The sequence below is a fragment of the Ovis aries genome, chromosome 14, assembly GCF_016772045.2.
Source record: "Ovis aries strain OAR_USU_Benz2616 breed Rambouillet chromosome 14, ARS-UI_Ramb_v3.0, whole genome shotgun sequence".
NCBI classification, from domain to species: Eukaryota; Metazoa; Chordata; class Mammalia; order Artiodactyla; family Bovidae; genus Ovis; species Ovis aries.
Window position 1 is genome coordinate 54,595,904 of NC_056067.1, and position 14,048 is coordinate 54,609,951.

Genomic DNA, 14,048 nt, shown 5'->3' on the forward strand with positions numbered 1-14,048 from the left:
GGACCAGTCAGTGACATTAAGTACATTCCCAATAATGTGCAACCATGACTCCCATCTTGTTCTAGGACTGGTTTATCATCCCAGATGGAACCTCTATTCCTTTTTCCTCTCTCCCCATCCCAGTAAAATACTGCTGCTGCTGGTGCTAAGTTGCTTCAGTCGTGTCTGACTCTGTGCCACCCCATAGACGGCAGCCCACCAGGCTCTGCCGCCTCTGGGATTCTCCAGGCAAGAACACTGGAGTGGGTTGCCATCTCCTTCTCCAATGCATCGAAGTGAAAAGTGAAAGTGAAGTCGCTCAGTCTTCTCCGACCCTCAGCGACCCCATGGACTGCAGCCTTCCAGGCTCCTCCGCCCATGGGATTTTCCAGGCAAGAGTATTGGAGTGGGGTGCCATTGCCTTCTCCGAGTAAAATACTAGCCTTAAGAAAAAAAAGAATCTATGTATTTACAGTATGGGCTTTGCTGGGTCTGTACTGCTTTGCATGGACTTTCTCTAGTCCCAGTGAGAGGGGACTACTCTTTTGAGTGGTTCCTCTTGTTGTGGAGCACAGGCTCTAGGGCACATGGTCTTCAGAACCCGCACTTCGAGAGCACAGGCTCAGTAGTAGCTGCACTTGGGCTTAGTTGCTCTGCAGTGTGTGGGATCTTCCTGGACCAGGGATCGAACCCGCGTCCCCTGCATTGGCAGGTGGATTCTCATCCACTGTGCCACCAGGGAAGTCTAAAATATCAGCCTTATATGAGCCAGAACTTCACTTGTCCACGTCACTGACAACCCCGTATAGAGGATGCACAGCAAATGTGTAACAAATGAGTAAATGAACATCTGAATGGATCAAAAAGTGGATACAGAAGTTTTTACATACACTTAGAATCACACTGTCCATTCTTGTCTAGAACTTGTGCTTTTCACTTAAGTGTTCTCATAGCAGAACATACATATCCAACTCATTCTATTGAAAAGTATCACGGGGTTAGTCCATGTGGGCAAATCAGAATCCACTGTACCAGTTCTCCCGCGTTCACTATTCACCTTGTTTCCAGTCGTTGCTATTAGACAAAGTCCAGACGGTTTTGACCATTATGGTCTCCTGTAATTGACGCTTCTCCAGCAAGCTTAGTGAAATGTGACCCTTATTTGAGGAACGAGAGCCAGATTCACAAGAGAATTTGGAGGGATGGTAGGGCTGGGGAAGCTGACAATATTTGAAAGGTCTGAGGTGTGTTGGTTTGGAAGCTGATTAGGTCAAAAATAAGAGGGTGTTAGAGGAAGCAAGGTGTAGATTAAGAACAAACAGTTCAATGTGTGATTGAAATAGTAGCTTTGAAGTCAGACTTTGAGCTGCACAGAGAGAGTCATGATGGTTAGGGCGAGCACCTCTTTGCATCCTCATTTCTTACCCAACCTAAGGTGGTACTCCATTCTCAGACTTGTTTCCCTTCTGCTCAAAGCTGGGCAGTCAGTCTTTCCGGGCTCCAGGCAGAGTGGTTAGTAACAGTCACAAGTATGGTACCTTAAAGTTAAGAGAGTCTTAAAGTCTGAAGTTGCATTGAATCCTCTCAAGAAACTTGGCTCTGAGATAAGTAATAAAACTGGTAATAAGCTTATCTCACAGTTGATAAGAAAGTTATCACTCACTGGCATTATATATGATTTGAGCTCTGGGCAATTTGGAAGAGTTAGGTTTGTGTCTTTGTGGCAGTACTTTTATTAGAAAAGAGTCCATTGGCCTTTTACAGGGTATTAATCCCTTTGTCATCTGCCATCGATGCCTTATGGGTTTTGGGAAAAACCTTTTCCTGATGCATGACAAGTGTCATTGGTACCCACTCATTTTTTTGTTTGTATTTAGTTTTGCTGCACTATTTAATTATTTTCCCAGCATTTTTTCCCTCCTTACGATTATAATATTCTTTAGTATTAAGCCAAGGCATTGATCATGTATCTGTCTCTATAATGAATTAATAAACTATTTTCCAAAGAGGAAAAAAAAAAAAAAAAAGGAGAAACTTGCTTCTGTAGAAATTCATCCCGTTTGGTTTAACAATGAAGAGCATAGCCTCTTTGCATTGCCTGGTTTGAGTTTTGTGTCTACCGTTATAGGCCGTCACCGTATATTTCCATGTCTATTTTTCTATCACACAAACTAATAATAGTTCCGGCCTCCTGGGGTTTTTAATCGAGTTTTTTACAATTAATTTTTTATTTATTTTTGGCTGCACTGGGTCTTTGCTGCTGCGCTCGGGCTTTCTCTAGTTGCATCGAGCTGGGGGCTATTCTTCGTTGTGGTTCATGGGCTTCTCATTGCAGTGGCTTCTCTTGCTGTGGAGCACGGGCCCTAGAGCTCGGGGCTCAGTAGCTGTGGTGCACCAGCTTACCCAAGGGGTATGGAATCTTCCTGGCCCAGGGATCGAACCCGTATCCCCTACATTGGCAGGCAGATTCTTAACCACTGGACCACCAGGGAAGTCCCACCTCATAGAGTTTTGTAATAATTAAATGCTAATTAAACAAAGCACCCAAAGTTACGCTTTGCACACAAGTGCCCAGCACATGTTGACGTCTGTTATTTATTGAGCTCCCATCATGTAACAAGAATTCTGCTTAGGTGGTTTCATCTCATTCTGAAAACAATCCAGTGGGGTAGATTTCAGTAGTCCCATATATAGACCAAGACCCTGAATGTCAGTCACTACCCATATCACGCCCAAGATCCCCTGGATAAGCTGGAATTCACGTCTGGACCATCCTTTGTCAAAGCCACAATGATAAATAAATTTAGCGGTTGTTAAAACAGATATTATGAGAGGTGAAATGCTCAGAGTCACAAAGCCAGCTTACGAGAAGGACTAGGGTTGGGAATGATCTTTCCTGGACATCTTCCAGTATGACTGACTCAGATGGGAACACTGATGATGAAAATGATAACGACTCATATTTACTAAGCACATTTTATGGGCCAGGTGGTGTTCAAAGCCTTTTGGGTCTGCATTAGTCCCCTGGGGCTGCTGCAAAAAAAAATTTATCCGGCTGAAAACCACGCAGATCTAGTCTCTTACGCTCTGTAGGTCAGAAGACTTGCTGGGCTGTAATCAGGGTGTTGGCAGGGCTGTGTGCCTTCTGGAAGTTCTAGGGGAGAAGCCATTTCCCAGCTTTTCCAGCTTCTAAAGACTTGCCCCTCTGTGGGACTTCCCTGGCGGTCTAGTGGTTAAGATCTTGCCTTCCAATGCAGGGGGTGCAGGTTTGATCTCTGCCTGGGAAAACAAGATTGCACATGCCTGGGGGCCAAAAACCCAAGACCCAAAACAGAATCAATGTTGTAGCAAACTCCATAAAGACGATCTGCTCTCCTTGGTTCATGGCCCCTTCCTGATGTCACTCGAACCTCTGCCTCCACTGTTCCATCTGATTTCCTGCCTCTCCTACCTCCCTTAGAAAAACCTCCTTTATTTATTTTTGGCTGCACCGGGTCTTCATTGCTCTACGAGGGCTTTCTCTGGCTGCAGTGAGCAGGGGCTACTCTCTAGCTGCAGTACGCCGGCTTCTCACTGCAGTGGCTTCTCTGGTTCCGGAGGGCGGGGTCTAGACACGTGGGCTTCAGCAGTTGCAGCTCTCCATGCCAGGACCCTTGACTCTAGTGGCTGGGCTCAGCAGTGCAGTGCACAGCCTTAGTTGCTCCATGTGCCGCGGAATCTTCCCGGACCAGGGACCGAGCCCATGTCGCCTGCCTTGACAGGCAGATTCTTACCTCCTTGCGCCACCAGAGAGGTCCCTGCTTGTCTCTTATAAGGACTCTTACACTTACTCTGAGCCCACCCAGATCATCCAGGGTCATCTCCCCATCTGATGATCCTTAACATAATCAAAATCCCCACTGCAACATATTCACGGGTTCCAGGGATTAGGGTGTGGACATCTCTGGCGATGATGAGTACCTGGGTATTAGCATCTACTAACTACCTCACGCTGACTTTCGGAGGCAGCAGCAATTACCGTCATTGTCTGCATTTTACAGATGAAGAACTGAGACCCAGGGCCCTGCACAGCTTCCTTTTTTAATTGATTGGGGTTTAGTTGCTTCACAGTGCTGTGTTAGCTCTGCTGCACAGTGAAATGAACCAGCCATGTGTATTTACAATAACCAGGAAATAGAAGCAACCTAAATGTCCACTGAAATGGCAACCCACTCCAGTATTCTTGCCTGGAGAATCCCATGGACGGAAAAGCCTGGGAGGCTACAGTCCGCGGGGTCGCAAAGAGTCGGACACGACTGAGTGACTTCACTTCACTTCAAATGTCCACTGACAGATGAATGGATGAAGAAGATCTGATGTGTAAACGCAATGAATAACTTTCTTAACATCGTAAAGGTTCTGAGAGGCAAAGCTTTCAAACCAAGTTCAGGCCTTTCACAGCATTCTACATTCTGCCTTTAGGGATATCTCAGTGTATAGGCCAAAAAATGATTAATTAAATTTGAATATTGGGAAGGGGGTTTGAAAGGAAAACCTGAGGGGAATGAATTAATGAAGGTATAGATATCGGAGGGTATGGTGAAGCAGAGCTATAAGCATGAAATTGTAGGCGGTAAAGAGTTTAGAAGAAGTGGTTCAATCTGTCTCTCCCCCATATTCACAAAGGGGATTATCTAGTTATCATCTAGCTTGTACACCCTCCATCATTTGCAAAGTACTTTCCAACATCTATGGCTCTTATCATAAGGTCCTGTGGTGGCTTTTATTCTCCCTCACTTGATGACTGGGAAAACTGCACCCAAGCCAGACTGTGGGTTGACTCCAAGACGCCAGCAGCTCGCGTCCCTACCAGCCAACAGTGTGCTGACAGCGGCAGGATGCCAGCCCCAACCACCCCACGGCCCGGGACAAAGTGACCTCCAACGTGTTTGAACGTGCGGGTGCTTGAGGAATCATTTGGTCCTAACCTGAATGTTCCAGACGTTCAGCTATTAAGACTCACTTTATAGCCCATTCCTTGCCTTGAACCACCCCCAACCTATTTCCTATTAATATCCACGACTTGATCCAAGTAGACTCGTTAACCTTCCAGAATGGCAGTCCATATCAACTCCTCGAGTCCACACAAAAATCCTTTATGACACACATATCTGGTGTCCCATGCAAATGTCTGGTCTGAGTGGGGGCTGGGGGCGGAGCACCCAGGGGAAGAGAAGAGCAAGACCCTGAAGCATGAGCAAGCTCAGCTAGTTTATGCAAGAAACAGCAAAAAGACTAGTGTAGTCTGAAAAGATCAAAGGAGGGGAGGCGAGATAAGGAATGAGCTTTGAGGGGAGGGCTTGGACTCTGAATGTTATGATAAAAGTGGTGAAGAATTCTGAATTAATGAATGCTGCTTCTCCCCATTTTAATCCCTCCAGTGGCTTTCAGTTGCATTTTTAAGATAATTTATTTTATTTTGGCTGGGTCTTTGTTGCTGTGTGGGCTTTCTCTGGTTGCAGCGAGCAGGGTCTACTCTAGTTGCGGTGAGCAGGCTTCTCGTTGCAGTGGCTTCTCTTCTTGCGAAGCACGAGCTCCAGGGCACGTGGCCGCAGCAGCTGCAGCTCTCGAGCACAGGCTCAATAGTTGTGGGGCAGGAGCTTAGTGGCTCCGAGGCCTGTGAGATCTTCCCGGACCAGGAATCGAACTCGTTTCTCTTTCGTCGGCCGGCAGATTCTTTGTACCACTGAGTCAACAGGGAAGCCCTCCAGTTGCATTTTTTAAAAAATATGTATTTATTTGTTTACTTGGCTGTATTAGGTCTTAGTTGCTCCACGGCATCTTTAGTTGCTGCAAGCGAACACTTAATTGAGGCATATGGGATCTACTTCCCTGACCAGGGATCAAACCTGGATCCTCCTCCGCATTGGGAGCTTAGGTCTTAGCCACTGCACCACCAGAGAAGTCCCAAACTTGCATTTAGAAAACAAGGAAGGCTTTGCAGGGTCCTCTCTATTCACCTCACCAAGCATTCATGGCCAAAGATATGAGTAGTATCTAGTGACACCACTGTATCCCGCTGGCATGATACAGTTCCAGCTCGTCTTGTTCCTTGAACGCATCTAGCTAGCTCTTTTCCACCTTATGCCTTTTGTCACGTCCTGCTGTCTCTGCCTAGACGAGCCGCAGACACGCAGCCCGGCTCCGCTCATGTCTATTCATTGTTCCCTTCCTCCGGGTCTCAGTTTTCATGTCATTTTATCTGAAGAGACTTCCCGACCTCACAGTCAAAACAAACCTTGCCCTGGTTAGTCTTTATCACAGCCTCTGTTCTCCCACTCGACTGCTGCTCTCTGTCACTGCGTGTTCTCATTCCTCTGATCCTGAACCATCAAGCCAGACTTTCTGAAACTCAAGAGATGCTCAGGAGACTGAGAAGTTCTTCGGGAATGTGAAGGGGGTCTGCTACAGAGAAGAGCCTGTCTGGGGATTGCTCGCTTTCAGCAATCCTTTTTCTTTGTCACTCCTCAAATCTGAGGGGGGTACAGAGGTGGAAATGGGGTGGGGGGTGGGGAATGGAATAAAGTTTGAATAGAGGAGTTAATGTTAAAGTCAGCAGGGGAATTCGATTCACCAGCCTTGAATACCAGACCGGGAGAGACTGGAGGCCAGTGTATCATCAAGGGGAACACAAGAAGTGTTTTGGGGAGAGGAGGTAAAACCCGGGCTGTGATCAGTAATGGTAGGGACAGAGAGAGAGGGGTGGACACAGGAGCTATTCAAAAAAGTAGAATCACCTGGGTTTGATGACTGATAGGATGTAGGGAGGAGATGGGAAGAGCAAAACTTTACTCTTGGGGGAATAACTCAAGAGACTGGGAAGAATACTGACAGCTGTTGAACCTGCTCTCTGTCACTTACCATCTGTAGTCTTTGGATAAGTTATGCAACCTCCCAAATTCCAGTTTCCTTCTGCAAAATGGAGATGATTACCATGCTGGCTCCTCCGCTTGCTAGAAGGAGTAAAGTGGGTACAAAGCCTAGAACACCTAGCATACGAGAGGCACCCAGTAACTGGGAGCCAGTAGCAGACAAGGCAATAGTAGCCTCAAAGGAAACCCAGCCTGCCAAGGCTAAGACCGGCAGTGTCGTTTCTGCTGAGAATGGCATATTTATATGTCATTGAGGAAATGGCATAGAGGCAACCAGAGCCAGTAGAAATTACGATTGACGAGGATAGAAACGCTTGCTTATTGTTAAGGAACTTTTAATAGCCAGCCGAGGAGATGGGTGTGGGGCATGAGAACCTCTGGCAGCGAGAATGTTGGGCATCTAGCCTGGAATACAGTAAGCACTCAACAAATGCTTCCTCTTTCCTTTCCATCACACGCTCCCCTCTATAACGACAGAATCTGTATATGTATATATCTGTCTGCAATGCGGGAGACCTGGGTTCGATCCCTGGGTCGGGAAGATCCCCTGGAGAAGGGAATGGCTACCCACTCCAGTATTCTTGCCTGAAGAATCCCATGGACGGAGGAGCCTGGTGGGCTACAGTTTATGGGATCACAAAGAGTTGGACACGACTGAATGACTAACACTTTCACTTTTCACTTTGTAAGAGTAAGCCATTTTTTATTACCCCCTGGGGATAGAGAGAAAATAGCCTGAGTGCCATCAAACCTGGGAGTTAGTGGAAGAGGAAGGAAACCCGTGGGAGCCAAATTTTTGTCTTCCTTCAATCCAGAAAGAAGAAGCCAGCCGAGATGAATGGATGGCCCAGTTACCTGCTGGGGTGGATGGTCTTCCTCCTCTACTCCCATGAAACAACCGGAAGTGAGTATACTGGGAGGCAGTGGGGAGGGTTTGGGACCTGGGAAGGATGAATGAAGTAAAGAGGACTGGATCCACGCAGGGAGAAGATAGCCTAGTAGAAATCTCAGATCGACAGGGGGTGTGGCCCCTGGCTCTGCCGCTTTCTCTCTGCGTGACCTTGGTCATGCCCTGCAACCTCTCTGAAGTCAGTCCTCAGCCTTGAAAGGGGAATAATGGCATTTACGTCATGGGACGATGTTGAAGCATAAAGAAAATAACAGACACAAGCATCTTTCACAGATTTAGCACAGGGTAGTGAGGTCGCTCAGTCGTGTCCGACTCTCTGTGACCCCATGGACTGTAGCCCACCAGGCTCCTCCATCCATGGGATTTCCCAGGCAAGAATGCTGGAGTGGGTTGCCATTTCCTTCCTCAGGGGATCTTCCCGATCCAGGGATCAAACCGGGGCCTCCCGCATTGCAGGCAGACTCTTTACCATCTGAGCCACCAGGGGAATCAGCGCATGGTAAGGGGGATATAAATATTTTAATATAAAGGGGGGGGGCTCTATGATTCCAGTACACTGAAAGCTCAGAATCCCTTACTTGAACATTCCCTTTATACTCATTAAAAAAAAAAAATTGTAGGGCTTCCTTTTTGGCTCAGTGGTAAAGAATCTGCCTGCCAATGCAGGAGACACAGGTTCAACTCCTGGTCCAGGAAGACCCCACATGCACATGTCTATAGATTAATTTATTCAATACACATTTTGATATTTATTTGGCTGTGACAGATCTTAGTCACAGCACTCGGGACCTTTCAGTTATAGCGAGTGAACACTTAATTGCAGCCTGTGGGCTCTAGTTTCCCAGCAGGGATCGAACCCTGGATCCCTTGCACTGGGAGCGTGGAATCTTAGCCACTGGACCACGAGGGAAGTCCTTTCATTACATATATGTTGAGTGACTCCAAAGTGCCTGGATTTGTGCTTTGGTCCGGAAACATAACAGTAAACAAAACTCACACCCTACACTCAGAGTGTTTACGATGGATGGAAGTGAGAGAGACATGAACTGATAATAGTATCTTAACTGGTGAGTATGGCACTGCTCTATTTAAGATGCTTCACCCACAGGGACCTACTGCAAAGCACAGGGAACTCGGCCCAATGTCATGTGGGTGGCCTGGAGGGGAGGGGAGTTTGGGGGAGAATGGATACATGTATACGTATGTCTGAGTTCCTTTGCTGTCCACCTGAATCTCCCACAACATTGTTAGTTGGATATAACAATATAAAATGAAAAGTTTTTTAAAAATGGTAAGTACACTTACAAAGATTGGCCCAGAGTATTATAAGAGCAAGCAAGTGTATTAATCCAGGCTGAACCAGGTCTTGATGAATGAGTAGCAGAGAGCAAAGTCGTTCTGGGCAGGATGAAGGACATGAGCAAAACTCCAAAGACAAAGAACATGGAGGAAGGTCAAGGGAATGTTAATCACAGAGTGAGAACAGAGAGGTCAGCAAGTCTCGAATTATGGAGGGTTTTAACCCAGCTAAGAAGATTAGACCATCTGCTGGACTACTTTACAGATGGCTAATAGTATCTATCAGTGTTGATTTTTGCTAACAGCTCCCAAGGATAAACTTAATTCTATGTACACGGGGTACCAGCCTGCCCTCCCCACCACCACCAGCATCCTGTATACTCAGGGGTGTTCCTGGGTGAGGACAATCATTGAAGATGATGACAATTAACTTTTGTTGAGTAGTTTCTGCCTGCCATGCAGGAGATGCGGGTTCAATCCCTGGGTGGGGAATATCCCCTGGAGAAGGGAATGACAACCCACTCCAGTATTCTTGCCTGGAGAATCCCATGGACAGAGGAGCCTGCCGGGCTTCAGTGCATGGGGTCGCAAAGAGTCGGACAAGACTTAGCAACTAAACAACAATATCCTTACTGTGGTCCGGTGGTTAAGAATCAGCCTACCGGTGCAGGGGACACCGGTTCGATTCCTAGTCCGGGAAGATTCCACATGCCAGGGAACAACTAAGCCCGTTTACACCACAACAATTGAAGCCCTCTCACCCTAGAGCCCCTGCTCTGCAACAAGAGGAGCCACCATGATGAGAAGCCCGTCACCACAACTAGAGAGTGGCCCCCACTCGCCACAGCTAGAGAAAGTCCACGCATAGCAATATACACACAGCATAGACAATGATGCATTTTAAGAAGATGTTTAGCAGTATCCTGGGCTTCTACCCAGTAGATACCAGTAGCACAGCTACCAGTTCCTCCCTCTCCCTCTTGTAACAACCAGAAACATCTCCAAACATTGTTTGATGTCCCCTGGAGTGGGGGAGGTCATAATTGCCCCTTCTCCATTGAGATCCACCATTCTATGCCCAGCTGGCAGACAGAGAAACAAAGAAGTGTGGAGGGTTGATTGGAAATTTTTTTTTGTTGAGCCAGGAAATGATAACATCACTTGAATCCACATGTTATGAGTCATAACTTAGTCCATGGCCCCAGCTAACTGTAAGAGAAGCTGCAGACCCTTCTCCAGCAGTTCGGTGGTTAAGACTTCGCCTTCCAGTGCCGGGGGTATGCATTTGATCCCTGATCGGGGTGCTAAGATCCCACATGCTTTTCAGCCACAAAACCAAAACATGAAACAGAAGCAATACAATAACAAATTCAATAAAGACTTTAAACGACATGGGCCACATCAAAAAATCTTTAAAGAGAGAGAGACAGCAAAATGGATTCCAGCTATGCGCTCAGAAAGAGAAGGAAGCTGGGTTTGGTGAATATATGGGAGCTTTGCCTCACCATCTTTGTAACATGAGCTAACACACAAGCACACACATGCAGGAAAACAGGCATGTACATACATGCACACACGTGCATGTACATGTGTGTGTGCACACACATAACCCATCAGAGCATCCCACTCATAGTGACCCATCAGAGCATCTCACTCACAGTAACCTATCAGAGCATCTCACTCACAGTGACCCATCAGAGCATCTCACTCATAGTGACCTATCAGAATATCCCACTCATAGTGACCCATCAGAGCATCTCACTCACAGTGACCCATCAGAGCATCTCACTCACAGTGACCCATCAGAGCATCTCACTCATAGTAACCCATCAGAATATCCCACTCATAGTGACCCATCAGAGCATCCCACTCACAGTAACCCATCAGAATATCCCACTCATAGTGACCCATCAGAGCATCCCACTCACAGTAACCTATCAGAGCATCTCACTCACAGTGACCCATCAGAGCATCTCACTCATAGTAACCTATCAGAATATCCCACTCATAGTGACCCATCAGAATATCCCACTCATAGTGACCCATCAGAGCATCCCACTCACAGTGACCCATCAGAGCATCCCACTCACAGTGACCCATCAGAGCATCTCACTCATAGTGACCCATCAGAGCATCCCACTCACAGTGACCCATCAGAGCATCCCACTCACAGTGACCCATCAGAGCATCCCACTCACAGTGACCCATCAGAGCATCTCACTCATAGTAACCTATCAGAATATCCCACTCATAGTGACCCATCAGAGCATCTCACTCACAGTGACCCATCAGAGCATCCCACTCATAGTAACCCATCAGAGCATCTCACTCATAGTAACCCATCATTATATCTTTGAGGAAGGGAAAGAGGAATGTGGAGGAGACAGCATAATGAGAGCAAGGGCCGTTCTGATCCTGCTGAAAAAAATCCAAGTTCTCATTTTAATCATTGTTGTTCAGTCGCTAAGTTGTGTCTGACTCCTTGTGACCTCATGGACTGTAGCCTGCCAGGGTCCTCTGTCCATGGTATTTCCCAAACAAGAATACTAGAGTGGGTTGCCATTTCCTTCTCTAGGGAATCTTACCAGAGCAGGGATTGAACCCACGTCCCCTGCATTAGCAGGTGGATTCCTTACCACTGGGCCACCAGGGAAGCCCACTGTCACTCTACTGCTACTAAGTCGCTTCAGTCGTGTCTGACTCTGTGTGACCCCATAGACGGCAGCCCACCAGGCTCCCCCGTCCCGGGGATTCTCCAGGCAAGAACACTGGAGTGGGTTGCCATTTCCTTCTCCAATGCATGAGAGTGAAAAGTGAAAGTGAAGTCACTCAGTCGTATCCAACTGTTCGCGACCCCATGGACTGCAGCCTACCAGGCTCCCCTGTCCATGGGATTTTCCAGGCAAGAGTACTGGAGTGGGGTGCCACTGCCTTCTCCAGTCACTCTACTAGTCCTGCTCAAAAAAAAAAAAAAAGGTATTAACTTTAAATCACCCCTTGTATGGGTCCTCATTTCCTTCTCTATGAAACAAAGAATTGGGTTAGCCTAGCATTTCATTTTTCTAAGGTTTTTTTTTTTGGTGGGGGGGATGTGGATCATTTTAAAGTCTTTATTGAGTTTGTTACAATATTATTTCTGCTTCATGTTTCTTTTTTCTTTTTTTTTGGCCTCGAGGCATGTGGGCTCTTAACTTCCCGACCAGGGATCGAACCTGCACCCCCCATGTTAGAAGGCAAAGTCTTAACCATTGGCCCACCAGGGAAGTCCCAGAACAGCATTTCTTAAAATGTGTTTCAGGGACTACTCATCGCTAGCACTATTGAGTAATGGGGAAAAAAATTAAAAGGACAACTCGATATACTCTGTTTCACTCTTGTTAATTCAATCCTTATTTGCATATGGACTTTTGTGATGAACCCCATCACTGAAGAAACCTGTTTAACACTATTTCACGTGGTGTTTCCCAAATTTATTTTATTCTGTCAGTTATTTTTTGAGCATCTGCTATGATCAAGTCCCTCGTCTAGGTTCTGAGGATACCTGGTGTAAAGGATAAAGTCCCCGTCTTGGTACCGAAGGATAGAAAGGTCAAGAGTTGTGCTTCCTAAACTATACTCATTCAAGTTCACCCCCTCCATACCCGCCACCACCTGCATGCCTCATGCCTGCATGAGTATTCTGTACTCAACATTTTTCTTTCAACGTGCTTACTCTTCCTGAATACATTTATTTTAAACGAATTGTTAGCATCAGCCCTGTAATCTATAAAAGCACTGCTACTTGACATAAATAGGAAGTACCAATAAAAATAAATACTATGAGAGCAAAAGCCTATTATTAAATTCTACCAGATACTATTGTCCTAATAGGGTTTTGAGCCCGAGTCCCGCTCTCTCTCTTTTTTTTTTTTTTTGTTAAAAAGGGAGATTATTAAGTATTAGAGATATGGTAGCGAAATACTAGCATTAAATTGAAGCTTTTTCTTTTATGTCATCAGGATGGAAAAAGCATTGGAAAACAAAATGGTTTTTTAGTCTGAGATTCAAAATTATTTCATGTGTGTCTTTTCATGACCTGATGGAATCTTGTAATTTACCAAATTGTTTTTCAAAGATTTTTTGACTCGGACCATTTTTTTAAAAGTCTTTATTAAATATGTTACAATATTGACTCAGCCTATATATATATAGGCTGCCAGGCATGTGAGATCTTAGCTCCTCAACCAAGGATCGAACCCCCACGCCAGTGAACCCACATCCCCTGCACTGGAACATGAAGTCTTACCTACAGGACCCCCAGGGAACCCCCTCACCAAAAGTGTCTTGTGTGACATGTGTGGTAGCCATGCTGGTTTGGAGACATATCTTGGTTGCCTTCATTGTTGGTGAAACTCATCCCTACTACTCTGGGTCCAAACATAAGCTGGAAATGTTCTTGTATGTCATTAGGAAATTAGATGCAAAGGCTGTACCTGCAGACTTCAGGCCATCATATGAAGCAGAGAGAGTATCATCCTTGGCTCCTTCTTTGGGACTAATCCCCTACTTTGTCCATCTGTCCTTCAGATAAGAAAGATTCATGCATCTTTCCCTTCACCTACAAGGGTTCTACTTATTTCTCCTGCACCAGAGCCAACAGCTTATCCCCTTGGTGTGCGACCAGAGCCGTTTACGACGGACGGTGGAAACACTGCGTGACGGAAGGTGAGTGGCGCCATGCCGTCCTGTCGGCAGGTGCCTTCAGCAGATGGACTACAAAAGAGCATGCGCGGGCGTGGACCATGTGATCCTGTTTCTGGCAGACCAAACACCGAGTGTTAATAATGGGTAATAATGCTAAGGATCATAGAGTGAGGAGCTTCCCGGCGGTCTAGTGGTTAGGACTCGGCACTTTCACTGCCGAGGGCCCAGGTTCAATCCTTGGTCAGGAAACTAAGATTCCACAAGCC

At 46.4% G+C, this 14,048-nt stretch overlaps 1 protein-coding gene across 4 annotated transcripts in view; it reads left to right on the forward strand.

The window, feature by feature from the left end:
• Positions 1–14,048, forward strand: part of ELSPBP1 (epididymal sperm binding protein 1) — a 73,087-nt gene that overhangs the window by 52,618 nt on the left and 6,421 nt on the right. For 3 of the 4 annotated variants that reach the window (XM_060398724.1, XM_027978548.3, XM_060398723.1), the window contains 2 exons: positions 7,706–7,794; positions 13,666–13,803. In XM_060398724.1, coding sequence (XP_060254707.1) covers positions 7,725–7,794; positions 13,666–13,803 — 208 coding nt within the window. In that variant the 5' untranslated portion in view covers positions 7,706–7,724. Of the gene's footprint in view, positions 1–7,705; positions 7,795–8,088; positions 8,300–13,665; positions 13,804–14,048 lie in introns of those variants that run through there. The other variant, XM_060398722.1, reaches the window with a different exon arrangement.